This window comes from Amblyomma mixtum, chromosome 3 (assembly GCF_055824585.1).
Source record: "Amblyomma mixtum isolate Tamu chromosome 3, ASM5582458v1, whole genome shotgun sequence".
Lineage (NCBI taxonomy): Eukaryota > Metazoa > Arthropoda > Arachnida > Ixodida > Ixodidae > Amblyomma > Amblyomma mixtum.
The window spans coordinates 401049082-401076730 of NC_143014.1; the positions used below are offsets into that span (position 1 = coordinate 401049082).

At 47.0% G+C, this 27649-nt stretch overlaps 1 protein-coding gene, 1 non-coding gene and 1 pseudogene across 2 annotated transcripts; all 3 read left to right on the forward strand.

Annotated features, from left to right (window-relative positions):
* Positions 1-1596: 1596 nt before the first annotated feature.
* On the forward strand, positions 1597-9213 carry LOC149357361 (uncharacterized). The gene is made up of 4 exons (XM_089576577.1): positions 1597-1768; positions 2406-2666; positions 3342-3463; positions 9202-9213. Exons 1-4 carry the CDS (start codon positions 1597-1599, stop codon positions 9211-9213), a joined length of 567 nt encoding a protein of 188 aa, XP_089432703.1.
* A 113-nt stretch (positions 9214-9326) lies between these two features.
* LOC149357362 (uncharacterized) lies at positions 9327-20391 on the forward strand (annotated as a pseudogene).
* Positions 20392-24713: 4322 nt separating this feature from the next.
* Positions 24714-24787, forward strand: TRNAT-GGU (transfer RNA threonine (anticodon GGU)). Its single transcript has one exon. It is a non-coding gene; the product is annotated as a tRNA-Thr (tRNA).
* Positions 24788-27649: the final 2862 nt, after the last annotated feature.

Genomic DNA, 27649 nt, shown 5'->3' on the forward strand with positions numbered 1-27649 from the left:
GCTCATTTTTCATCATTCTGAATTTGCATAAGCAACTCAGCTTTGCAATTGAAAGTACAAAGCCCCAGCTTTATGAAAACCTGGAGAAGCTGCAAGAGCCACGGTCTGGAATTTCTGACATCACAAGTGCTCAGTGCTACAGCAGAATGCGGGAAACACTTGCGAGAGATGGCATCACTCTCACTATAAACACTGACGGGAGTCCAATTTGGAAGTCGTCAAAGAGCTCAGTGTGGCCCTTACAGTTCATCGTGAATGAACTGCCACCGCACTTGCGGTTTAAACATCCGATACTTGGTGGGCTTTGGTTTGGCAAGAAACATCCAAACATGCAGCTCTTCTTGAAGAAGTTTGTGACGGAAGTCAACACTACCGAAGCCGTGAAGTGGACATACCTGTCAACTACACATTACTCCAAACCAGCCGTGCTGTGCTGCTCAGTCGATGCGCCAGCAAGGGCAGCGGTACTGAATATGGTCCCCTTCAACGGGTACTTTGGATGCCCCTGGTGCTTCATCCGAGGGGAGCATGTTGAAGGTGAGCGTTCCGAACAGCTCGACAGTACTTAGGGTAATTGCTAAACAGTTATCACAAGTATCAGCATAAGCGAAATTGAGAGCTTAGTTTTTTTTGTGAAGTGTGCCAGCTTATGGAAACTACTGTTCATGTGATTAAGTGCTGTATTATCTTTTTGCCTTAAGGGAGCATGCGGTATATCACGAAAGAACAGCCAAAAGCCAGAACCACATACATGGTTATGTGAGACATGAAGTTTGCAGAAGATTATGAAGACATAATCAATGGCTTCAAAGGGCCGTCTTCACTCATGAATTTGATAGGTAAGGACATTCTCCTCCTTTCTTCCTATTAGCATTTAACTTCAATTTGCTCTAGTTGGCATGGACTGACTGATGTCACAAGCACTGCGTATGTGGTAAGACATATGTGAGGTATGAACGTCAGCTTAGTAAAGAGAGAAATAAGGCCAATGGCTCTCACTACATTTAAATTCCTGCATGATCAAGTTCATTTCTTCTTTTCAGCAGTAAGAACAATGCTGCAAACCACATGCATTTAGGTGGTGAAAGGTAATGTGCAACTTGCGAATTCTTTGCGAAACTCACTTGAGTGGCAGTGCTTGCCGTAATACGTGCAATTTTTCCATGCCGTTCTGCCGGGTTTGCGGTGTACCAACGCAGCCAAGCCTGTCATATACACAAACCTAGGTCTGTGCAGCATTTACATAAGCAGAAGAGTTTGACCGGCATGCTTTCCCAACGCTCCAGCCTTTCTACGTCCAGAAGGAGCAGCTTCACTTAAGGTTTTATACACTTGCCAAATGCCTCCACCAAGGCATGGTTTTCCTCATCTATAAAATAATAGCACTCGGCTCCTGCTATCTTTCTTAAACTGTGCAACACTGATTGCAAAAATTGGTTGCTTCTATTATTTAGTTTCTACAGTCCCTATACTATGTTAATTTCTTTTTGTACCTGATTTGTAGTATTATTTTGTCTTATTTTATCCAACTTCAGAACCATGCTTGACTTCATTGGTACATATATCAGTATTTTGCTCATTCCTGTACTTTATCTCATGGCATTGTGCTGTATTTTTACTGATATTGGGCGCTCTCTTTCTTTTTCAGGTCTAGACCTTGTCAATGGGTTCAGTGCAGAATATATGCACTCCGTACTGCTTGGTGTTGCTAGACAAGTGACCGAGACAATTTTGTCAACTTCGAACTCAGGTCAACCCTTCTATGTCGGTAAGGCAATGCCCACAATGCGATTCATTTGTGATTCACTGATTGGTGAAAGTTTCTGTAACATTCCTGCTTTTTGTGGCGCTGCAGTTATTATTGATTATCATCACTTTTTCAAACGTGCACCTTATTGTGGGGAAATGGGAGCTGAAAAATTGCAGACCATGCACGTGTTATAATCTGTGGCCTCTGATTTTGCTGAGTATGATTAGTGGAAGACACTGTTGATGGCGCCACTATATAGTGTACAAAATGTGGTGAAAGAGTAAGCTGCAGCCGTTTAATATTTACTACTAAGCTGCCTTCCTAGTTGTCGCATTTTGAGAAACCATGATGAAATAAGACGGTAGCAGCATATTTTATTATCAACAGGCTCAGCTCAGCGGCTGCTGGGAACTGCTGTGTAGGGAAACATGCTGCATGAAACAAAATGATGAATACACTGTACAGTGTATTCAGCATTTCGTGTTATTTTTAATGGCTAAAAGCAAGGTTATATGCATGTACGGATATTTATGTATTATGTACAGCGATGCTTGTGCTTTTTTTTTCCTTTCATCTGTTGGGATGTTTATATACTACAGGTTATTATCACCTAGCCTATTCTCTCTGCTCACAAAAAAGTATGCACATTTTGCAGGTCGTCCATCTGCACTTGAAAACATTGATTCACGGCTGTTGGTCATCAAACCTCCACACTGTGTGACAAGGCTGCCTCGGCCAATCAGAGAACGAGGACATTGGAAAGCATCTGAGTGGAGGCAGTGGATATTGTTTTATGCTCCGCCATGCCTAGACGGTATACTGCACCATGACTATTGGAAGCACCTCTGCAAACTGTCAGAGGCTCTCCACATCCTTCTGCGAGAGGAACTCACTCTGTCTGAAATTACCAAAGCAGGTAACTTATTACAGGTGTAATTGTTGAATATAGCATAGCTGTGAAGTATCTGAGATAACCATGTAATTTATCAACCATGTGTGATTTTGACCTTTTTGTAGTCTTGCACAACTGTCTGCAAAGCATTTCGAAATATTATTTACAATCAGAAATGCTTTTCCTGCATAGTACATTTGGTATGGTTAATTTTGTGAACTGTGGTTCTAAAATATTTACAGAGGGTACAAACCGGTTGATTACCAAATATTGCTAAAGTAAATCCTGCCGTCTTGTAACCCTTTTTCCTCTTTTTTATAGTGTCTTTTATATTCTCTGACGTCATAATATTTGCCATGTTAGGTATATAGCACTGTTTTTGTGCTATTCTTGTAGTTGACTACGGCACTCCTGAAACATTATTCATTGCTTGCCTGTTAGAAGTTGTGATGTGGTAAATTGGTTAGTGATTTTTGCTTAACAGCTAGTGTCATACACTCTTATAGTCTGCTTTTTCTGTAATAGAGAGATTTCATGTTCCTGAACATGGAACTGCTTGTTTTCGATGAACTTTGGCATAGAAAGCATGAAGAAAAAAATCTTCCACTGCGGTGGATTTACAACACCTTGGCTGCGTTTGTTGAGGAAATTTTTAATGGCTCCCAAATTCACCTAATATTTATTTTTTTTTATTTTCAGAGCTGCTTCTGGAGAGTTTCGTCGTTCAGTGCAAGAGTTTGTATGGGGTTGCCAGCTTGACATTCAATGTTCATGTGCTACTTCATTTGGCCAACTGTGCCCGGTCACTTGGGCCATTATGGGCACATTCTGCTTTTGTTTTTGAAAGTGGAAATGGGCACATAGTTCGGCAGGTGTCGGCTGCTAATGGAATCCCTCTGCAAATTGTTGAACGCATTATTATGCATCAACAACTGCACAAGGTGATGAGCAGCAGCTTGCTGTGTCTCCAAGAGAAAGAGTTTTGCATGGGGACCTTTGGGTATCCTCGTTTACAGAAGGCTACGCATGTTGGCTAGTTGTGCCTTTTAGGCAAGGGAAAAGAAGTTGCTCTAAGTGTTGTAGAGCACGATGCTGTGAATAATCGCTTAGGCATGATAACATTCATAGTGCTTCAGTACGAGCGCTTTGTACAAGCAAAGCAGGTCTTCCACAGCATTGCATACAAGCGACCATCCCGTTCTGACTCAACATTCATCAAAACATGCAGTGGCTCATACGAGCGCATCGAAAAAATATTGCTACTAGAGGCCAAAACTTGCGTCTTGATGTGCAGACCAATAATCATTGCAGACACTGCTGCTGCCCCATCGCACATCAAAGAGTGCTTTGTATCATCTGGCAGAGCACTTAATGTGGTACTGCCGGAGGAAGTGGCCGACTGCTGCCTTTTGATTGAATTTTTGCAGGAGGAAAAGACATTAATTTGCGACTTGCCAAATAGAATAGAAAGGGATTGAGATTAGCTGCAACTGGGTTCAAGCCTCTGCTCACATGCTTAGGTCATAAAGCTCGTAAAGCCCGCAAACGTAATAACCTAGATTATCACAATTCTTTAAGCTTATAGCCGTAACACAAGCAGAGTTGTACCTGTACCTAGGAATAACAGTGGCTAGCAGACTTCCATGGTCTGGGCATATTCTAAACCACTTCATCTTTCTCTCCTGTGTATACTCATCATCATCACTTGGGCTGTTTGCTTGGGGCACATCTCTAGCTGCGGGTTGGAATAAACCTGGTTGGCAAAGTGCTGCATTACACGAGGTGGAAATGCCGGCTACAATTTCCCTTACTTGCCCAACACATTCCTACTTCCACCCAACAAAAAATTGTGCCAGCTTTTCAACATTTTAAGTTCGCAGCATTTACATAGGTCCGTAATGCCTTTAATAAGACTTTCTTGCCATCAACCATAGAACGATGCAGTTAGCTGCGAGAGCCCGTAGCAACCGAATACTATGCGAATAAATTCATGAATCTACTCTTAGACCCTGCATATTTGTCATTAGCTGTAAATAACAAACACACATTGGCTTCTACTCCTCATGTACCACAAATGCACTTATTATTAACATTTTTTTCTGAGTTACCCTTATTCGTATTATGTACACCCTTTTTGATCTTGCTTGAATTGCCGCATGGCCACAGTGTACTTATGTATGTTTGCTTCACCCTTTTGTAATCCCATGTAATAATTTGCTTGCCTTCTTTTGCTATGTAACCATAATGTCCTTCTGTTCTTTTTGCTCCCCCTTATGGAATACCCCACCTTGGGTCCCTTAAGGGGCAATAAATGATGATGTTAACTACATGTTGAAAATATCTGCAGAGATTTACTGGGATGTGTAGTTTATGCAAGTGAATGTATAATAAAAGTTATGCATATCCTCGTGCAGTAGGATTCACGTATGCTGCTTGGTGCTTATGTGTAGAAAGTATGCGAAACAATACCTAAAAATGGATGCAGCTGAAATTCTGTCCAGCTGCATCCTTACTTCATGCCATTTTTTTCCTTTTTCTTGGGATCTGTATAGTAAAAGCTGTAAATACTGTAAACTTAACGCATATTTTCACTTTTGCCTTTGAAGGGGACAGACTCTGCGGACTGTCCTGCATAATTTTTACTTTGTGGTTTTCATTTATATATACAGTGTACTATAGAATACATTTTTGAAGCAAATCTGTCCTTCATGTCTCTATACATGCTCTAGATAAATGCAAAATTTGTAGAGTGTTTATAATATTGGATGCACGCACTGTAGTGTAATAAATAACAGTGTATAACACTTCATTTTTTTAATAAATGTTCTTTACCTGAGGGCGGCTACTGCTGACAGCTATTCTCTGAGGCGTTATCATCAAGAAAAGAAAATTGATCAGTGGATTATTTTCTAAAATTTTACTTTCCGAAACATGGAAATGCATATATATTTTTTTTCGATACATGGTATTAGCTTGTCAGATCGCGCTTTTCGAGTTCGATTTCTAAGTGGGTGTTAAGCTGTATTCTGCAGAAAAAAAAATAAATTAGAGTTGTTTCTATGCTCCATGCATATTTAAACTTTTCCTGCTGATAGTGCTTATCACACGGTACTGCACTAGAAAACTTTGCATACATACTTTTTGTCTTTACCCATCGCAGTTATCTTCGAACGATTACTCAACGTATGTTTGCGAAATAAAAGGACGGGCTAGACAGCCTTAAAAGGAGACGTACCAGCTGACAGTGGTATCCACTGCTGCGCCAAAGGCGCGTTTGCGAGCTTTTAAAGTGCTTCGCGCTGAGTGGGGGCGTGGTTAGGCATGCGGTGAGGCTTTCGCACGGCTCCTGCTTTTCATTCTGGGGATGGCATTGCAAGCAAACTGATAGACTGCGCGGAGCGTTTAATTCTACCTGTAAGCAGAGTAAATGGTTCACCTTGCATGAAAACGGCCGCAGTGTTGCTGCAGTGCTTTCTTAAAAATAAACAATGTTTATGTCGGTATAAAATAGTCGTAATTTAATTTACTGAACTAAAATTGAAGGTTCTTGTTTCGTTTTCGACGTAAAATTCGCGCTAGCGTCGCGGCTGCAGCCGCGCCGTTCGCTGCGGTGCGCCGAACTCGTGGACGTAGCCGTCGCTGCGATAGTGTTATTCACGAGTTCGCCAGCACTCTCGCCTCCAAGACCGCTTGAAACGTGCTACTACTGCCTGGATACCGCCCTCGAGGCCTTCAGGGACTGGTCGGCCGGTCGCCTTTGTATAATGGCGTGAATGCTTTCGAGCGCACATATGTTCGTAGTCCTTGGCTCTTCGCTCAGTGCCACGACGGGCCTGCCAGCGGTACTCTTGACCAGTGTGTGCCTGCCGTGCTCGTTGAAATCGCGCTTTCCGAGGTAACCGAGTGCACCGCGTTTCGCGTGTGGGGCGTCGCTCCCACGCGCACCCCGTCCGGGCCCGTCAGCCCGTGACGGATCCCTCTAAAAACGTTGATACTGCACAGTGGGGATCAAGCACAATGCCATGCAGTGCCCAATCCTTAAAAATGCGGAAAAACTCAGCCTAGCCGTCAGCCCTCCGATAACCGCGCAGGTGTATACCTTGCAAGCTCGACGAACACATGACACCATAGCTCACACCTTACCGTCGACACTGCCAGTACTGTGCCAGCATCCGCCACGAATGAAGTTTCTGCAGCAGCTGCTGCCATCACGGTTGGCACGAAGCCAGAATATTCCACTTAAAATCCAGTATGTGGACCCCTAGCTTATGCTAGAAATCACCATGGCCGCCGATACCACTATCATGATGGTATATACAGCATGCCAGTATCCATGACCATACCACTATTTTGCCGCTATAGACACCAAGAAACTACTTCTTTTCCACTCTAGCTACCAAGAAACCACTATTCTTCCGCTATAGCCACTAACCATACACTACGTTTCCGTTATGGTTCTAGGTGAGATTTCCGATAGGGCTCCTCAATTGTCTGCCGTACTATCTTTAAAAAGAAAGGAAAGAACGTTTCAAAATCATGAACTTTGGAAAGCTTTTCGGGTAGTACCAACAAAGGAACAGAAAAAGTGAGTTCTGAGGATGCAATAAAAGAAAGCTAAAGCTATATGTGTAAGCATCGCGTTGTATTACTTTCTTATATATCGAACGAAATCAATCGTTTGGTAAAAAACAAACTGCCTTTGGATGTGAAATTTAATAAAAAAAGGAAGAAATGATAATGGCAACTTTTTTCAACGTTCTCCTAGGAGATAACGTTCTAAGTGGGTGAAAGTAAAAAAAAGAAAGAAAGTTAAATGACAAAAATCAGACGTTCATTAGCCACGAAAAGCACCGGTAGCACCCCAACAGCATCCAAAGGTTCATTCAGAATATTATTTCAAGAAAAAACTTTGTCCTCCACATCAAATCACCCTTATCAATCCATGCCATTCATTTACAAAAGTGCATCTACGTTAAATGTAATTATACCTGCTTGTGTGGATGGGGCTCCTGTCATGCTGGAAAATGAAGCACACATATGGAAACGGGCCATCCGGGATGAAAGGAATTAAGTTTCTTCAAGTATATCCGCATAGACTGATGATGTCAGGGCGCCATCTATCCGGATGAGCGGGCCAAGCCCCTGGTGTGTTATAACGCCGCACACATTGACAGACCGCCGGCGGCTAGCGGCGACGTGTTGCGTGTATTCGGGTTCAAACCTGTAACAAAAAAAGTGAAAGTTTTGCTTTTACGCCGCAGCTCAGCAGTTCTTTTCGGACATTCGCATAGCTGGATTTAATGAAAAAGTAAACTTCTTAGCTACAGGTTTTAGAATTTGCCAGGCGTGTAGAAATGAAATGAAATGAAATGAAATGAAAAGACCACCGTAAAAGCTGCCATAAACAGGCGACAATTATGTTCCGGACGTATTCGAGAAAAAAAGGACACTTAGAAATTGCTGCTTTCCTGTCCTTTTAGACACAGAAGCACATGACCTACCGGGAGCAATCCGGCCTCCAAACACGGCGCTGTTGGTCCCACTTGCTGCTGCAGGTAGATTCCTTCGCGAACACTACAGTCATCCATTCTTCGGTTGTCCACAAAAAATGTCTAGTGGCAAACTCCAACCTGAGCTCCTTGTTTTTTCGAGTCAAAAGGGGCCTCTAGCAAGACATCTTACTGCAGAGCCCGACTGAACGAAGGCGTTCTCTTATGGCAGTAAGGGATATCTGTAGGCCAAGTTCATGTCGTATCTCCTCGGCTGTAATGAAAGCGTCACAACAGGCGGCGGCCACAATCAACCTGTCTTCTTCTTCGGTGGTTCGTCTTGGCCGCCCATCTCGAGCCGCGTTTCCAATCCTTGCCTCTTGGAGAAAAGCCCGAACAATGCGCGTAACGCTTCGAAGCGAGCACCCAACTTCCGCAGCAACGCTCCTTCTTGTCCGACCTTCTTGGACAAGGGTTAAGATTTGGACTCTTGTCGCCTCGTCGATTCGCGGTATCCTTACTTTGTTTTTGCAAATTTCATGCCAACTACACCTGCTTTTAAACTTTTGCTATTGTGTGACGTAGGCACTGCCACACCTTACTTTTGACAGTTCATAAACTTTTGCTATCGTGTGACGTAGGCACTGCCACACCTTACTTTTGACATTTCATCCTCAGCACATTTTGAAAGAAAAACGGTGATAAAAAAACGCAAAAAAGCGCAAAAAGAAAACGAGATTATGCGCTTAGCGACCTTGGAACATGGTTTGGCTGATAAGAAATCTACATTCGTTCGTTTAAGATGTCGCTTTTCTGATGGGCGAATGTCTAGGTGGGCTGCTTTCTGCCGGCCACCCCCGCTTTAGGAAATGGAATGTTCCTGGCACTCTCGCTATCGGCGTACTCGGGAACAATAGCGCCGCGTGTCGCGACTTTTTCGCTGCGGTCGTGATTCACTTGTGCCATTCTTTTCCCGTTGCAGCTGTACATACCATTCAATGACCACAATTTGTTGTTTTCTACACTCTTCTCTTTCCGCCTTCCTTACTCAAAACCCTTCCTCTACGCAGAGTACCATATGAGCGCTGTTCGAACACCGGCTAAATTGTGTTCATTAAAGTACTCCTCCTTCTCTCTCTCTCCTTCTCTCACCTCTGCTTCAAGCAGCTGCTTATCCGCGCTTTCTCCTCACCCCATGACCACATCGATAGGTGGGTTGTGGTCCCCGACTTGTGGATTTCGGGATTTGAGGTATACATGGCGCGCCATCGCGGAAGTATGCTGCCAGCAACGCCGCCCGTCACCTACCCAGGACCTACGGACATTCGACTTGCGCTCCTTCCCGGCACCGCAATCGCCGGAATCGCCAAGCTGCACGCCATTCGCGCGATGCAGATCGTCAGCATCCCTATCAGGACGTCATTACCACGAATAAGGCTCCTCTAAATCAATATCCATGTCACTGTTTTTGGCAGCACTAAGCCAGACAGTCACGCTAATATGCCTCACCTTTACTTCGTGCTGCCAACAATTTTTACCCTGTCTTCACACAACGTACTCGTTACGCTAGTCTGAATGTGCTGCCGTGCCAACGCCGCTGTGTTGCCCATCCAAATGACGGCGCTTAAGGCCCAACTCCATCGGCGCGTGTCCTGCGCGCTTGGGGGCCCACGCGTCGGCCAGAACAGGTCTGCCCATGCGCGACGCGTCGGCCGCCGCCCAGCGCGTCCACGACGCTCGAATCCGACAGTGCCAGATATCGGCGCCTGCGCGCGGGCGCTGGCGCGCGCGTCGGAAGCGGGGTCCGGTTTTCAACTAAGGGAGGACCGCGGGGCTTTTGGGAACTCTTCACGGCTTAAAGCTCTTTCAGGTTCCCTCAATTTTTCTCGGAATCCTTGCAGCTCCCCAACCATTTTTTGTTCACGGCTTGACATTTTTTCAGTCTGCTCGTGAGGAGGAGCGAGCCAGCACCAGGAGCATGGAGATGCATGCGACTTTTCGACGCTCGTCGCGGCGCGTGCTGTTCGCGCAGGCGCTCCGCGCACGCGCCGAAAAGCGCCGATGGAGTTGGGCCTTTATGTTCTGCTCGATCTTCTACCCTCAGTATGGTGACGTTGAGAAAACTCCCAGGCCTATCACCTGCACTGGCAGTGCCGATACTAAGAGCGAGATGCTACTAGCGCTACAGGAGATCACAACTGGGCCGGCATCCATTCTAAACGAGATCAGATTCGCATAACAAGAAACAAACTTTGACGAAATTAGCGTAAGACTTGCAAGAACTCAAGCTAACTGTCCTTCATTGCGCTCACTTAGAGCTCAGTTTGACGCCGTACCATTGTCTCGCCCAGGACAACGCGAGTGAGCCTGCCGATATTGTGGATAGTCTACACGACTCTGAAGATGAAGTATGCCGTTCGAATCTGGTGTTTCTTGGGCTGAAAGGCACTGACAGAGAATCCCAGGCCCAGTCGACAAAAACAAAGAGCCAAGCAGTAATAACTTCAATATCATAATCCAGTGGATTTGCAGAGTCAGGCACACCGACTTGGCCGTTTTGACACTAAAAAAAGGGATCTATGATAGTGAAACTGGCTCCCTTTACGTACAGGAACCGGTTCCTTGTAATGCAAACAGTTAGAAGAAGCTAATTACTGCGCTTAGGAAGTCTACTCCCGCAACTCCCATATAATCCGCAAGAACTCATAGAATCTGCTGAAAGCCAACTCAAGCAGTTTACACTCAAGACACGAAAAAGTAGCGTTTCTAAACACCACGCCGAAATTCGATCATGCATAACAACTGCTAGTACCTTGCACACCGCAGCGGTTGACTAGTCAGCCTCCAAAACGCGGTTTTCAAATCACTTTAATTCCTTTATACTAACTTAAGAAGCCATTTTCCAAACGTGACGCATTTGCAAATTTAATCCCCACCACAAATAAACGTAGCCTTATTCAGAACTTGGCTCAAAAAAAAAAAACATTACATGAGCGACATCTTCTAGAGACCCACCCCTTTAGTACTACCACTTCTTGGGGCATTTCGCATTTGAATAAATAATTATAATGAATGCATAGATGAATTCATGCATAATAAAGAAGGAAAGTCATATCTTGCAGCCGCGATATTTGACGGCGTGACAGTGCAGGTAAACGAGGCGGAGGCGCCTGTCGCAGCCTTCAGTGCCATTGTGCAAACATTGACTCTCCTCTCGCAAGCTTATGCTCGATTTTATTGGGTTTAACGTCCAAAGCGACTCAGGCTATGAGGGATGCCGTAGTGGAGAGCTCCGGATAGTTTCGACCAGCTGGGGTTCTTCATTGTAGACTGACATCGCACATTACTCGTGTCTCTAGCATTTCGCCTCAGTCGAATAGCGACCTCTCGAAAGATTATCTTCTCCAGAGTCGCATTTCCACCAAAGGAGCTCTGCGCTTCCTGCCGTGCTCCTGAGAACGACGCTTCGTTAATTCCGCTATTTCGCGCCTTTGCGTGATAACTTCAAAACTTGGAAATTTTTCAAAAGCAGTTTGATGTACCCTCAGCGATTACTTTCATGCTATTACTAAACTGAATAGTTTAATCTAAGCCGAAGCTTTATTTATTTATTAATGTGCCCGCAGCAAAAAAGGGGGGAGGGAAGGGGGGGGGGGGGGCAAGCCAACAATAACACAAGCGATAAAAAGCAGGCAAAGAAATTAAAAGGAAGAAAGCAACCGAACATACAATTATTGAAGAAGCAAGGACGGGGGATAAGGACACAGCCGAAAACAAAACTAAACAAAAACAAATGCCAAACCGAAATAAAAAAAGAAACAAACAAGGAAGCAACAATTTACAACAACTGAATGATCAAGGGCTTAATTACAATGGCCATTCCGGACCGAGGAAGAAAATGCATCAGTGGAAGTAGCGGTAGCAATGTATTCGTTGGTTTTTTGCCAGCAAAGGAGCTTCGAGCGCCCCTCCTTTATTATACTGATCCCGCATTACCCCTCTCCCCTGTCGGTACCCTCTCAGCAAGCGGTGGTATATAAGCGCTGTTCTCATGAATAAACGCGTTGTTCACTGCCAACCATCGTATCTGCTGCTGTGCAGTTTGCGCGGGCTTTTACTACAGGGGCGACGAGCCAGGAAACCACCCATGCGGTAAAAGTTTAAGCCGAATGCCTGCCGCACTGTGAAGTACCGACGACAGCCATGACCAGCCTCCAGCTCCCGACCTTCGACGACGCAACATATAACTGGAAAGCGTACCTTATTAGGGCACAAGAATATTTTAAAGCCAATGATATTTGTAACTCAAACAGGCAGTGAGCACTGCTTGTGGCAGCACGCAGACAGTTCAAGCGTTAGCGGGACGAATCGCACCTCGGAAGCCAAAATTCCCTGACTTATGACGAAGCAGTCCCTACTACGACCCGAAGCGCCACAGGATAGCAGAGAGCTACAAATTTTTCGCACGTTGCCAACAAGAAGGGGAGTCAGTGCACGCACTCTTAGGGCGCGACTACGAGTCGCTCAAATCGCCTCAATCGGAAACAGTCTCAAAAAGTGTCGCATTTGCCCCGTTCCTATTGGTCGGCCGTGACCAGCGGCCATATTGATATTTTGCGTGACCGGCTGACGTCATAAACGTGCAGAAGAGTTGACGTTAGTTACCTAATTATGCGAGCCGATTGAGACGATTTTTTAGACCAGAAACAGTGCTCTCAAACCGTTTGAGACAGAAAATGGCGGCCGTTTGCATCGCCGGTCGCCGCGCGAGCAACGGTGTAGGAGGGTGCATCAAGACGGGTTTGACGTGCGGGACGAGTTGTTTCGACGTTTCGACATAGGAAGGAGACCGCACAATCAATGGCTGTGCGACGAACTCGCCGTTGAACTGGGAGGTGTGCGGGTGAGTGCGCGGTCAGTGGAGCGGCAAGAGCTGTGCGCGCCTTCGCCGCCAGTGGGTTTCAAGGCACCGTAGGAAATGAAGAAAACGTCGGCGTAGCCCAACCGACTGTGAGCAAGTGTTTGCGGTGGGTTGCGGAGACCACTGTGAAAGTTAAGACGCAGAAGGTGCATGCTTTCCGGCGAGACCCGCAAGACAAGGCGGCGGCGAAGGAGGGCTTCCTTCGCTTAAACTTTCGCCACCGCAGTATCCCCGGCGGCGTCATCTCAACGGAACGGCAACAACACCAACACGAACATCAAGTGCTTAGCCCGAAGCGGGCGCGGCATCAGCTGGTTACGAGGCAGAAGTGATTGTTGCCACAGTGACAGGGCGCGCCGGCTCTTTATTCCCGCAGTGAGAATGCAAGCTCCTAGCAGCTGCACCGGTCTGCTCCAGTATGTCGGCTGTTGCTGCAGTGTGATTATTCATGGTCGCCTGGTATTTTCTGGACAAAAATAAATATAACCACGCATCACTCATAGAGCACATTTGCCATCGATAGCAGGCGCCGACCGAGAGCACAGGCTAGGCGGGTTCACATTGGCGAGTCACGGAGGTCGCGTGGCAGGTTTAAATCGATTTGTTACGCTCCCTCTCCGCTTTACAACTGCCGATGAAACCGTAACTAATTGACCGAAATCAGTCGCGCGACGTTTGTGACTCGCCAGTGAGAACTTTCCTTAAAGGGGCTGCGAAACCCTGCTTGGGGGGATACCGGCTATACTTCAGGTGAATTCGTTGTCACACAGATGCTGACTTAAAAATAATAACAGGAATCGATGCACAGGAACGGGAGTTGTTCAGTGAAAAAATTTCAAAATACAAGCAAACAAAACGCTGCCCTCAACTCGATTTTGGCGGGGCTTCGCAGTCCTATTTCGCTCTCCCAATGACGGCACCTGGCGCAACCAATCAAAACAGCCTGCCAGAGCACGTCGCGGAAGTTTGCACTCCATGGTTGCCTGCTCTCTGTAACTCGTTCTTGCTGAGACTGGCAGCGTCGTTTCCATGCCAGGGCCCCTGGGGGTGTATTTTTATTTTACTTGCTTTTCAGGGCTTTTATCATAGACAAAGAAGTTGTTTTTGTTGATCTAATATAAAACGCAGACAGGTGACAAAATGTGTCTCTATTTATTGACACAATTTGCAGTATATTTACTGTTTGTCCAATCATCAAGCTCGCGCCAGCTGATGTCATATCCGCTGCTAAAACCCGCCACTGGCTGGGGACACCATCATAACCATGAATTTGTTTTTGGGAGGACATTAAAATATTAAAAAAACGGAATATACGTGGTATCACCGACGCTAATAGATTCATTGTAACTCACTGTAAGCGATCAACAGGCATAAAAGTCAAATATGATTGTGTTTCTGGGCCCCTTTAACGCTGCCTTCGCCAATTTTCGAGCGGAGCGCTCCTTGCAAATTGATCTGGGCAGACCCGTAGCAATCACTGCCTTCAAACAAATTTTTCCGCGCACTTAAGACGTCCGCACTGTACCGTGATTCTACATGAAGTGTAAAAAAAAGAAAAGGACAGCCGTCGAATCAGCTGATCTTTTTTTTCTGGCTGCCATGTATACAATGGCTGAATATGTGGGCGGATGGATAAGGCTGAATCCTTTGAATCGGGCGGCAGCTCACGCCACCTAGCCGACGCTTTTCCAGTGTCAGCGTAGCCTCGCAGCAGCAGAAGTGAGTGAAGAGGAAACTTAATTGCAAAACTGAGGACGCTTCTTGTTTTCCTTCATGTTGTTGAGTTTGAAACATAGTTTGTTAGCAGAATAAAACCTTGCTCATTTTATTAACGGCGTGTTTACAGTAAAACGTGGGCATGCAGTCCCTCATCATGCAAATAAATCCTTCCGGGGTGTTACTAGCCACCGCAACCTCACTGCTAATTGGTTGATTCCGCGGTCAGCGTCTCGTGGTGTCGTCGTTTTGACGTCAACGTCTCAAAATTGAGACAAGAATTGAGAGCGCCTCGTAATCGCACCCCTGGTTGAAAAACGGCGTATAGCAGACAACTGCAACCTTGGAACTGCGGTAAGCCGAATGCTGAGGGACCGAATTGTTTGCGGCGTACGCTCAACTTACCTACACAAACAATTGCTGGTAAAGAAAGATTTAACGCTAGAGGAGGTGGAAACAATGACAACTGCAGCAGAAGCAGCTGACAACGATGCAAAAGACGTGAGTGCAGAAATACCGACGGTGCTAAGAGCGCAAGCTCGTTATCGTTCATCGTCTCGAGATAAGCATATCAACGGCGCGGCGCAATAGTGCGGACGATGTGGAAGCCCGAAGCACGATGACAACGCCTGCCGCTGGGCTAATGCACGGTGTTTTCGCTGTAGGCGAAGCGGTCACCTAGCAAAGAAATGCGGCAGAGCCGCAACAGATGCAGTTGCTGCAAGGCGAACCGCGAGTGTAGAGGCACCGGCTGTTGAAACTGCGTCATGCACCGAGAATATGGACGAGGCACACGTTTGCTCGTTAATTTCTGGAAGGAAAAACGGCCTGGCACCACCGGTACGCCGCACATTTTGGTGGGGGAAATAGAACTTGGCATGGAAGTGGACACGTGGTCTCCGATGTGCGTCATATAAATGCAAGTTTACAACCGACACCGCGCACAGTGGCCGCGCTTGAAATCACCACGAGTAAAAGTTTCATGTTACACGGGAAAACTGCCGCTGCTTGGAGAAATCAAACTCTCGGTTCGATACAGAAACGTGCCCGTATCCTGTCCACTTATTGTGCTTGATTGCGGAGGACCAAGCCTTTGTGGCTGTTGTTTGATTGCGGCGCTTGGCAAGACGTGTGTTCCAATTGAAGACCTGACCGCGCCAAACTCTACAAGGGACGACAACCCAGGCGGCACAACATGGTGATTAGACTGCTCGCCGAATATGAGGACGTCTTTTCGACAGACCACGGGTTCATCAAAGGACTACCACCGATCCTAAAGCTCAAGGAAACGGTGACATTCTGGCATTCTGTAATGTCGGATCACTTTCTTACGTCCACCGCGATAAAGTCGCTTGTGAGATTGTTCGGTTAGTGTCGCGTGGGGTCTTATTCGCAGTGCAAAATTCAGAATGGGCTACGCCCATCATAGTTGTTCGGAAGAAAGATGGTTCCGTAATCATATGCGGCGACTATAAAGTCACGCTTAACCCTGCTTGTGATGTGGAGCATTACTCACTCCCAGTGGTTGAGCATGTATTCGCAAGCTTAAGTGGCGGTGAAGACTTCAGCACCTTGTATTTGAAGGAGGAATACAAGCAAGCCCCCCTTGACGAAGCGTCAGTCGGACTGTGCGTCATCAACACGCACTGCGGTCTGCTCCATTACAACCGACTTCCGTTTGGCATAACTCCTGCCCCGGCTATTTTCCAAAGGAAGATTGACGCAGTACTCGCGGGGCTGCCACGCGTCCAAGCCTACCTTGACGACGTGGTAGCGTCGGAAGGCAAATAAAGATCGGCTCAAGAAAGTGTTGAAACGGTTTAGAGAGCGTGGGGTTAAGCTTAGGGTCGACAAATGCAAGTTCCGGCAGCCTTCAGTCACTTACCTTGGGCATCGTATCGATCGTCAAGGCCTACACCGAAAAGAACGTAGACGCGTTTATGCAAGCCCCCCACCCAAGTAACGTGAGCGAGTTGCGTTCGTTCCTTGGTATGCTCGCGTACTACTAACGGTTCTTGCAAAATATGTCGACCGTGCTAAGGCCGTTGTACCGGATGGTGGAAAAAAGAACCCTTTGAGAGTGGCTACAACCGCAGCAGTCGGTGTTCAAGCGAGCAAAAGAAATCCTGTAGAACGCACAACTTATCGTCCATTTTGATCGTAACAAGGAACTGAAACTAGAATGTAAGTCATCCCCTTATGGCTTGGGCACAGTGCTTTTCCATTTAAAAGGAAGCGAACACAGACCAATTGGGTTCCACTCTAGAACGCTAACCAAAGCCGACCAAAAACTACTTTCAGCTGGAAGTAGTTTTCTGGAAGTAGTACCTTCTAGGCCGCCAGTTTGCCCTGGTGACAGACCATCAGCCACTACTGGGACTGCTCAAGCCTGGCCACAAGACTCCACCGATGGCCGCCGCACGAATTCAAAGGTGGACACTATTCTTGCGTTGCTATCAGTACAAGCTGCAGTACGTGCTAGGGAATCAGCTACTCACAGCAGGTTCCCTCAGCAGGCTGCCAGCGCTGACTGCGGAACCGGTGACCGAGGGTGAACTGCCGGAATACTTCCTTTCACTGGAAACCCTGGAGGAAGGTATACTGACAACTCACGAATTGCAGCAGCTTACTGCCAAGTACCCGATGTTAGACAGAATCACGCATTTCATCGTGCACGCGTGGCCTAAAATAACTAGACGACTGGCGCGAGACTTGTTGCCATTTTTTTTATCGCAGGCTGGAGCTATCGCTGGCTCACCTTCTAATCTACTGGAGCAGCAGAGCGGTGATACCTCGGAAAGCTTAGGCAAGGATATTGCAGCTGCTACAGGAAACACACCAGGGTTCCTCGACAATAAAATCTGTCGCAAGGTCATTGTTTTGGTTGCCGGGGCTGGACAGAGACATTAAAGACTTCTCGGCGCAATGCGGAAGCTGCGTGGAAAACCTGCCCATGCCCACCGCCGCCCCACCAACGAGTTGGCCGAAAACATCTCATCGGTTGTCTCGGATCCACACCGATTTTGCACGCCCGCTAGCCGGCGAGATGATACTAGTAGTGATAGACGCTCACAAGAAGCGGATTGAAGCAGTGCCCATAAACCACGCGAACACGACTTCTACAATCCGCTGCTTAAGAAGCATGTTTTGTCGGTTCGATGTGCCGCGCACAATCGTGTCCGACAATGACACACAATTCACGAGTCAGGTGTTCGCCGGGTTCGTATCAAGAAATAACTTTGTGCAGCTACGTACTGCGCCTTTTCATCCACAATCTACTGGAGCAGCGGAAAGAGCGGCTCGGACCATGAAGAACGGATTGCGGAAAATGCGCGACGGGCAGCTCGAAGATAGCCTCATGCGGTTGTTATTTAATTACAAGCGGACGCCCCCCCTCCCGCCCCCCCCCCCCCCCCCCCCAGAAAAAAAAATGAAGGAAAGTCACTTTCGGAGATGCTTCTCGGCTATCAGCTACTTTCCCATCTAGACGCATATGTCTGCCACCCAGGGCTGCGGATTGCTCGGCGGACGTGGACGACAGGACCGTCTTGCCATGCAGCAGCGTATACATGCGGAATTACAGTGCTGGCCAACGATCGGTGCCTGGGTGTGTACAGTGCACTTCGGGGGCGAGACTGGCAGCAGTGGACACGCCAGTGCGAGTACTGCGGCGCCACGTCGACCAAATCCGTCACGTCAGGAGTCTACGCCAGGAACTGCGTCTGTTGACGCCACTGCAAGTGCGCAGTCGGACGGTGATCCTGAAAGTGTGACCAGTGCTGGTCTGCAACCCGAGTCCACGGAATCTGAGCATGAGCAAAGCCCTGAGCAGCCGGCAGCCGACGACCAGAGCGTGGTTCGAGGCCCAGTTACAACGAAGCGTCAGACTGATCCCATTCAGGACATTCTTAGGCGTTCGACCAGGGCAAAGAAACCAGTACAGTGGTTCCAATTTTAGGAGGGAAGAAGTGTTGTATTCGCTGGTTTCGCGTCAGCACAGGTTCTGCGAGCGCACCCCACATATTGGACTTATCCCACATTCCCCCTCTCCCCTGCCGGTACCCTCTCTGCACGCTAGGGTATTGAAGCGCTGTTCTCAGGAATAAACGTGTTGCTCACTGCCAACCACTGTCCCTGCATGCTGCTGAGCAGTTTGCGCTGGCTATACTACAGATACCATGTGCAAGTTTGTTGTATTCGCGAATTGGTGTGGGGAAGAAACGTTTCTGCTGGGCTAGTTGATATAGCATCCTAAAGTTTGAAAGCGCTCGGAAAGTTTATCATTTATGGGGGTTAAGCGTCTCAAAGTGACTCAGGCTATGAGAGACGCCGTAGTGGAGGGCTCCGGAAATTTCGACTACCTGGGGTTCTTTGAGTGCACTGGCATCGCACAGTACACGGGCTTCTAGAATTTTGCCGCCATCGATATTCCACCGCTGCGCCAGGATCGAACCCATGTCTTTCGGGACAGCAGAAGGAGCTCGGAAAACAAAGAACAAGTGTACACGTGTCAGGACTTAACATTTGTGAAACATACTTGCAAGTTCAATTCAATTTTGTGTGTCCCTACTCGTAGTCTGTCCTGTTTGTTTGCTCTGTTGAACCATGATGAATTGTTACCAACTCGCCTAATCTACAGTTCTTAAGAACAAGAGTGCTGGACGGTGTAGTGGTCCGCGAAGAACGAGGCAGCGCCTGGGTCCGCTCACACGGAAGTGTCCCCGCACTCTTTATTGCGTGCTTTACATATACAACACAACACAAAGGTAGCGCCCTCTGGTGGTCTGTTAGTATTGTTAATAGTGTTAATAGCGCCACATCGCAACATCCCGCTTTCTCCGAAAACACTTCTAGGGAATACATTTACAAGTTCAGTCTTCTAGGAGGTCTAACAGGTCTTCCATAGCATGTTGTCCGCACTCCTGCCACCGAAGGTGGTGGCTCCGTAGTTCGGATGCTAGAACCAGGTACTGGATGTGGCGGGCTCGAATCCGGTGAGCCAAGCCCTTCATGGCGTGAAGGGGTTAAGTTTGAAGCACGAGAGAATGCTCTCGACTCGGACACAAACGGCACTAAATGCCGCCGGTTACGCTGTATTCTACTATCTTACCGCGTGAGTCAAAACATTTATGTTGTTCCCTCACACGTTGTTCCACTTGTGGGCTTTCCAGCAATTCAAGAGCTTGGTGTCAAATTCAGCGACCATGTACACCAGCCGGAGCTCGGCGGCACAGAGTCTAATAAGCTGTTTCGTGGCTTGGGCGTACTCAGAGAAGCCTACACCATCCGACTCAAGCCTGATGCTATCCCTTACTCATTGCCCGTCCCGCGGAGGATACTCATCCCATCGCAAGGTGTGGTTACGACAGAGATGAACAAGCTTGAGGCAGAGGGCGTGATTCGCAGGGTAACCAGACCTACAGCGTGGTGCGCAAGTATGGTGGTTGTGCCGAAAGCGTCGGGCTCTTACCGCATCTCCGTTGACCTTACCAAGCTCAACAAGGTCATTTTGCGGGAGCGTCACATTCTGCCTTCCGTGGACCAAGTGTTGGCACTCCTTGGGGATGCTCAAGTGCTCTCAAAGCTGGAGGTGACATCGTTTTCATCAGGGGAAGCTGGATGAACAGTCTCAGTAAATGACATTTATCACGCCGTTCGGACGCTATTACTTCCGCCGATTGCCGTTCGGAATCACGTCAGCCCCGGAACGGAATACTTTCAGCGCCAAATGTGTAACATTCTGGAAGGCCAGGAGGGTTTGCTCAACATCATTGATGATATCCTGCTTTTCGGCAGAGAAAAAGCAGAGCATGACAGACTCCTGAAGGAAGTAATGGGGCGACTGCGGAAGGCTGGGTTGACACTGAACAAATTAAAGTGCACGTTTGGCGTTACAAGCGTCAACTTCCTCGGTGTGGGTGTCAGCGGCGCTGGCATCTCGCCCGATCCAGCAAAAGTTGCGGCCGTAAAACGCATAGAACCACCAGTTGATGTGGGTGGAGGGCGCAGACTTCTCGGTATGATTAACCATGTAGTAATGTTTCTACCGCACCTGCCAGAAGCTCCCGCAGCCATCCGAGAACTACTTAACAAGAAAAGCGAGTGGACATGGGGACCAAATAAAAACTGGTATGGCGCAAGAAACGGGGACACAGAAGGCACACAAAACACAGGACTGACGCCAACTCAGACTTGAGTATCTTGCAGACGCGCCTGACGTGCCCCCAAGATGGCTGCAGAACACCGAATAATGACTGAACCTCCAAGGGAACTATTTTCCGTTTCAAGCAGTAGGAGACCACTCGAGACTGGCACGTTGAGACGGCAATCAGGTTGAGACACGTAATGGCAGGTCCGGTGCGGAAGCTTCGAAAGAGGAAAGGGCCCATTGTAGGAGAAATATGGTCAAGTAAAACTCTAGTCAGGCGCGTCTGCAAGATACTCAAGTCTGAGTTGGCGTCAGTCCTGTGTTTTGTGTGCCTTCTGTGTCCCCGTTTCTTGCGCCATACCAGTTTTTATTTCATCATGAACCAACTCGCCCAAACTACAGTTTTACTTGACCATATGGGGACCAAGAAGGGTTTTCTGGCGGGCTATGTCGCGAATCGGGTGAACGCGCCCCCGACTGGTGAAGGGGAACGCTTTCGCGTGCAGGTTCGAAGAAATGAACAAAGAAATCAAACAAAACAAAACGAAGCCGTGTTTATATTTAAAAGGAAAGGAGCCAATGAAAGGAACGAAAACACTAAGGAAAACACACACTAGGCACGCGTAAAACACAACAGATAAAAAGGAGAGAGAGTTCACCGGCTACAAAGCGTCCCAGGTGGTGCGGGAATGCCTTGCAGGTAGCACAGACGCGGGTTGGCGAGTTGCGATGCGTCGCTGGCGTTGCGCCCTGGGAGGCGGTGGTGAGAGCCAGGAGATGAACGGAGATGACACGGGAGACGCTGACGAACTCTTGTCGGTGGCCCCCAAGAACTGGGCAGCTGCAGCAGGAGAACTGTAGCCGGGTCCTGTCAACGGCGTTCCGCAAACACCGTAGGCATGTGCAGCCTATCCCAGGAAGCCGCGCCAGCAAAGTGGCGATCGTAGTAGGCCTGCGTCGTTGATTCAAGGGAGGTCCACGGCAGCACAGACCCGAAGTCTGATGGCTGCCACCTCCACGCTTGATTGAGGCTTAATGATCGTCAGTCGATTATTCAAGGGAAGTCATTGGCAGCTCGAACCCAACGTCCGACCGCTGCCACTTCCACGCTTGAACGACCAGACTTGTGCTGAGGTGTCTTCCTCAACACCTCGGTTTGCTGACACGTAGCTCTATGCTCCTCGTGCCTGCCTCGCGCACACCACTCACACGCGCCCACGCGCAACGCGGGGCTGGCACGTACGGCACTCCGCTGTTCGACGAACCACTGCCGACACGCCGCGTTCCAAAAATCCCTCACCAGTGTGGTGTGCACATCACAGGCTAGTGGGTGCTTGTCGTTCATGATTAAACTCGTCGTCCCCGGGCATGGGCACGATAACAGGGACACCACTTCTGACACCATGTAGGGGTCCGCGAAGAACGAGGCAGCGCCTGGGTCCGCTCACACGGGACTGTCCCCGCACTCTTTATTCCGTGCTTTATATATATACAACACAACACAAAGGTAGCGCCCTCTGGTAGTCTGTTATTATTGTTAATCGTGCTACATCGCAACATCACTACAGACGGGACAAACGGCACTCGGAACTGTGTTTATTCTGAACCTCTGCTCCGTTGGCATGACTGCCTGCGCAGTTTCATACAGCAATGAAGCGCAATGAAATCGCCAAAGATAAAAATAAAATCCTGGACAACGAACATCTAATGAAAGGATTGATGCCACGTGTGCATACCACTACACAGGACAATAAGGAGCATGGCCGAACCACTAACCTTACTTGCACATAAACGCAACTCCTACTGCAGCAATGTCACTGAGGTACCGATGACGCACTTTCCACCCATGCAGTAAATGAGCGAGGCTTCCAATATCTCTCGCTGAGCCTGTTTTTTTTTCGCGTACTTCGATAGTAGTTTTGTGCAGTGCAGGGGAGCAGCCTGTGCATTTCTTACAATGGAGGGCTAGGTTCGAACCACTGCCTGTTCCAAAGGAACGTGCGTGCTCCCTGAGGCGTTCATTAATACACCGGCCGATCTGGCCGATATAGACTACCACCGATGACTGGCCTCTGGCAGACACCTGTGTGGTAGGTAACATACACATGTTAGTGCTTCTTTCGTGAATCAGCGCGGCGACGTGGCCATTCATCTACAAATCTGCATAGCTGCCACAGCTTGCTCGGCGCAGAGAATAATAGCTTTACGCCATACTTTTGAGGGAATTCTCGTCATATTATGCGAGACTTTGCGTTGGTAGGGCATAATCTCATACTTTTTGCTCTTCTAGGATGGGTGCTCCAGCTCGCATGGATCAGAATAAAAGTACTTGGTCTTCTTTAAAAGCTATTCTGCTGCAGCTTGCACCACAGCCTTCGGGTTGTCCGATTTAACCAGCTTCTCGACCTATGTGGCAAAAGAAACAGCTATCATAGGCTCACAAGGCAGACAAGGCTGACTTGAAGCAGCACGCCACCGCACCTCACTTTATCAGCTTGGAGTGCTGCGAATGGAAAGGCAGAAGTGAATTTCTTGACCTCGGCGTGTACACCCAGCATTCATGATGGTCGTGGCTAAACATAATTGGTAAGTTTAAAATTCAAGGGCTTTGTCTCTCGGAATTTCCACAGTAAAACGGAACCGTTCCGAACAATTGCTAAATGACATCAAAAGGCTGTCTGCTGTAGCTTTTAGCTGAGACGTGTTCGATAAATGTTAGTTAGTTATATGGAGTTTTATGGCGCATAAGCAACTGTGGCTATCATGCGCCAAACACAAGGTTAGATGGTGTTATATTAAGTCTATAGATGTTACATTATATTAGATTTAAAACATTCGCTTTCTTTAGAAACTTACACACGAGCGAAAACTCGACGAGTGTTTTCTCGCCTAAAAGCAATGCGGGATGAAATGGAATGTGTTCATTGTAAAATACAGTAAAGAATTTTTTCTAAGTTCTTCGAGATGCGTACAAGAAATTAAAATGTGATTAACTTTGAGCTCCTTACCACACATTTCACACACGGGTTTGTCTTTTTTGTTAACAAGAAGCTATGGATGATGTGTGTGTGACCTATATGTAAACGACATAAAATAACTTCGATAAAACGCTCTTTATGGCGGCATGATTTCCATTCTTTTAAAATGGGCTTTACAGTATGCAGCTTGTTCTTTCCTTCATTTTCCCAAGAAGCTTGCCATTTAACTCTTAGTTTGCTACGTACTAACTTCATGTAATACCTCGGAGGCAAATTCAGATGTTTTATTTTCATTGTTCTGGCTTGTGCAGCACACATGTCGGCTCTCTCATTGTCTCTAATGCCAACATGACTGGGAACCCAGCAGAATTATATAACATGTTTTTGTGTTGTGACCTTTACTATATTGTGTATGATGCTTCCTATCAGTGGCTCCGGGGCATTTTTGGAGTTTAGTGCTGTAAGGACGCTCAGTGAATCTGTATAAATCATGCTGTTTTTGATGTTTTCATTTGTTATTTTCTGTACCGCAACACAAATGGCATAACCTCAGTGGTGAAAACTGTAGCATATGAGGGTAGTCGTACTGCATTTTTTATTTTTTCCTTGTATTACTGCGCTTCCTACATGAGCATGAGTATTTGACCTATCAGTATGAAATTGACCAAACGTTTAGGGGAAACCCCAAGGTGGAGTAGATTTGTAATAAGGGAGTAATTACTCATTACCACCTTCTGGGATTCCCCTAAACATTTGGTCAACACTGTTCCCACTTGGAGTTATTGATCAATTCGCTCTCGCCCTACCATAAGCTTGCCGTCCTGGTTAGCTCAATTGGTAGAGCGACTGCTCCGGTGAAGCGGTGGTCCCGGGTTCGATCCCCGGACCAGGACGAATTTTTCTTTAACTACGAAGTTTCAGAGAAAGGTGTATAGCTTTCCTTTGTAGCCGTATGGCTGCGCTCGGGTGGACGTCAGTGAGTAATTACTCCCTTATTATCAGTATAAAATGCAGTATAATTTCTGTATTTTCCTTGTAGTGATAGATATTCTTGTATTCTATGATCACGTGGTGTGCAGGTTTTACCGAGGCGTGTTAGTGTGATGTCACACACCGTGGGGTGAGGGTAACACGGTGATAGCGCGTCGTGTCTTGGGGCAATACTTTTAATTTCATTTAGTATGTTCAGACCTTGGCATTTTTCCTCAAAGCGCAAGAGCAACGGCTTAATTTTGTGAGGCTCGTTGTTGAATGGTATTCGATATGGGCATTTCGTGACAATTGGGTAACAGAGATGTTTGGACTTAGAAAGGATTTTGAGGATGCATGCACAAGCTAGTACAGTTCTTCGATCTTCTAAGGAAGGTTCATTAGTTTCCACATACAGACTTGCTATTGGGGAAGTTCTGTAAGCACCGGAAGACAACCTTAAACCAAGATTGTGGATAGGATCCAGTCGCTTTATGCTGGACGGTCTTGCTGAGCCATATACTATGGACCCATAGTCTAACTTAGAGCGAACCAGAGAACGATATATATGTAACAGGCATGCCTTATCAGAACTCCAGCGTTTTCTTGACAGTAGTTTCAGCACATTGAGGGCCTGGGAAGCTTTTTTCTTTAAGCTGTTTATATATGGCGAGAAAGTGAGCTTTTTATCGAAAGTTACCCCTAGAAATTTATGCTCTTGTTTGACAGGTAATGGGGTTTGGTTTAGATATAGTGTGGGGTCGGCTTGTAGGCGTCGTCTCAAAGAGAACAGAACCGCTACTGTTTTATGAGGAGAAAATCTAAATCCGTTTCTATCTGCCCAGGTAGCCAGTTTATTTATTGTTATTTGTATCTGTCGCTCACAAGTAGGTATGCTGGAAGACATGCATGCTATTTGGAGATCATCAACATTAACTGAGTACATTATGGATTTTGGGATTACTTTTCCTATGAAGTTTATTTTGATGACAAATACGGTCGTGCTGAGGACGCACACCTGGGGTACACCAGTTTCTTGAATAAAAGCGTTGGAGAAGGTTGCGCCTAGGAGAACTCTGAACGTGCGGATGGTCAGGAAGTCGCTCAAACAGCTCAGCATCCTGCCGCGGATACCTAGGTCCGCTAGGTTACGGAGGATACCGAACGTCCACGTGGCATCGTAAGCCTTCTCCAGGTCGAAGAAGACCCCGATACAGTGTTGGTTGGGGATGAACAATTCCCGGACTGTGCTCTCAAAGCGAACATGGTGGTCGGTTGTGGAACATGTCTTTTTAAACCCGCCTGGTGTATATCTAAAAGTTGCCGGGACTGAAGTATGAAGGTTAGTCTGATGTTTAGAATGCTTTCGAACGATTTTGCTATACCGCTAGTGAGTGCTATTGGCCTGTAACTGGTGGGACTAGTGGGGGGTTTGCCACGTTTTAGGAAGGGTACTATGATTGCTTCTTTCCATGCTTGGGGGATTTCTCCACTCATCCATATTTTATTGAAACTTTTTAGGAGAGCGTCTATGACAGTCTCAGAGAGGTGAGCAAGCATGACATAATAAATAGTATCTGGGCCTGGTGCTGTCATTTTACCGGATGTTAGTACTGTATTTAGTTCCGGCATGGTAATAAGCTGATCGTAGTCTTCATGTATGCATGTTCCAAAGGGAAGTTTTTGTGTTTCTACCATTGTTTTGTGCTTTTGAAATGTGTGTGTGTAGTTAGATAAACTTGAAAGTGTATAAAAATGCTCACCCAATATGTTGGCCTGCTCTTCTAATGTTGTTTGAGTACCGGGTGTTAGCATTGGAAATGTGAACGGAGCAAAATTTCCTGTGAATTTCCGCACCTGCTCCCACATTTTCTTTTATGACATTGAGCGGTTTATGGAGGATATGTACTGTTGCCATGATGCCCTTTCTGCGTTGCGTCTAATTAATCGTGCTTTTGCTCTAGTCCTTTTGAAGATGAGCAAGTTTCCTGCAGTGGGTTATCTGCGAAGGTTGCCACAAGCCTTGTTTTACTGCTTTTTAGCCAATGAGCATTGATTTGACCACCAAACTTTGTGTTTTTCATGCAATTTCAGACGTTTGTGGGGTTGCTTCTGTTGCTGCAGATATTAAGCATGTGACAATTTTTTCACTCATTTCTTCTCTCATAAGGGTTTTGGCATATTCTTTTTCCAGTGTGGCCTTTGTTCTGAAAAGTGGCCAATCGGCGAGGTGAATTTTCCATCGCCGTGGTTTCGTAGGGAGGATGAATGCTGATATTAGCTTTAAAACCGTAGGTAAGTGATCACTTCCCCGAGGGTCGTCTAATACATCCCAAATAAAATCACTAAAAACCGATGGAGATGCAAATGCTAAATCGAGGCAGGTCATTTTTCCAGAACTGGGGCAGCAGTACGTGGCTTTTCGCGTATTTGTTAAACATATGTTATTCGAAAGAATAAAATTCTCGATGAGCTGACCCCTGGATTCAGTATGCTCACTTCCCCAGAATGAGGAGTGTGCGTTAATATCCCCAATTATCACATATGGCTCAGGCAACTGTTCCAGAAGTTCTTCTAGATCATGCATGGCAATTGTGTTGTGTGGTGGTACGTACACAGAGCATATTGTTATCGTTTTATGGCTAATGACGTTTACCGGGACCGCTTCTAAATTCGTCTTTAATGATACCTCTTTTGCAGGGACGTCGCTTTGTGTAAGGATAGCAACGCCTCCTGAGAGTCGGCTAGCTTGCACTCGGTCTTTCCGGAAAATATTATATTTTTTT

Excerpts from the sequence above, each read along its gene's own strand:
- LOC149357361 (XM_089576577.1), top strand. The coding sequence starts at position 1,597 with ATGGCATTGTGCTGTATTTTTACTGATATTGGGCGCTCTCTTTCTTTT. Across the intron at positions 1,769-2,405 it reads AGGTCAACCCTTCTATGTCG|GTCGTCCATCTGCACTTGAA; the intron begins GTAAGGCAATGC and ends CACATTTTGCAG. Across the intron at positions 2,667-3,341 it reads GTCTGAAATTACCAAAGCAG|AGCTGCTTCTGGAGAGTTTC; the intron begins GTAACTTATTAC and ends TTTTATTTTCAG.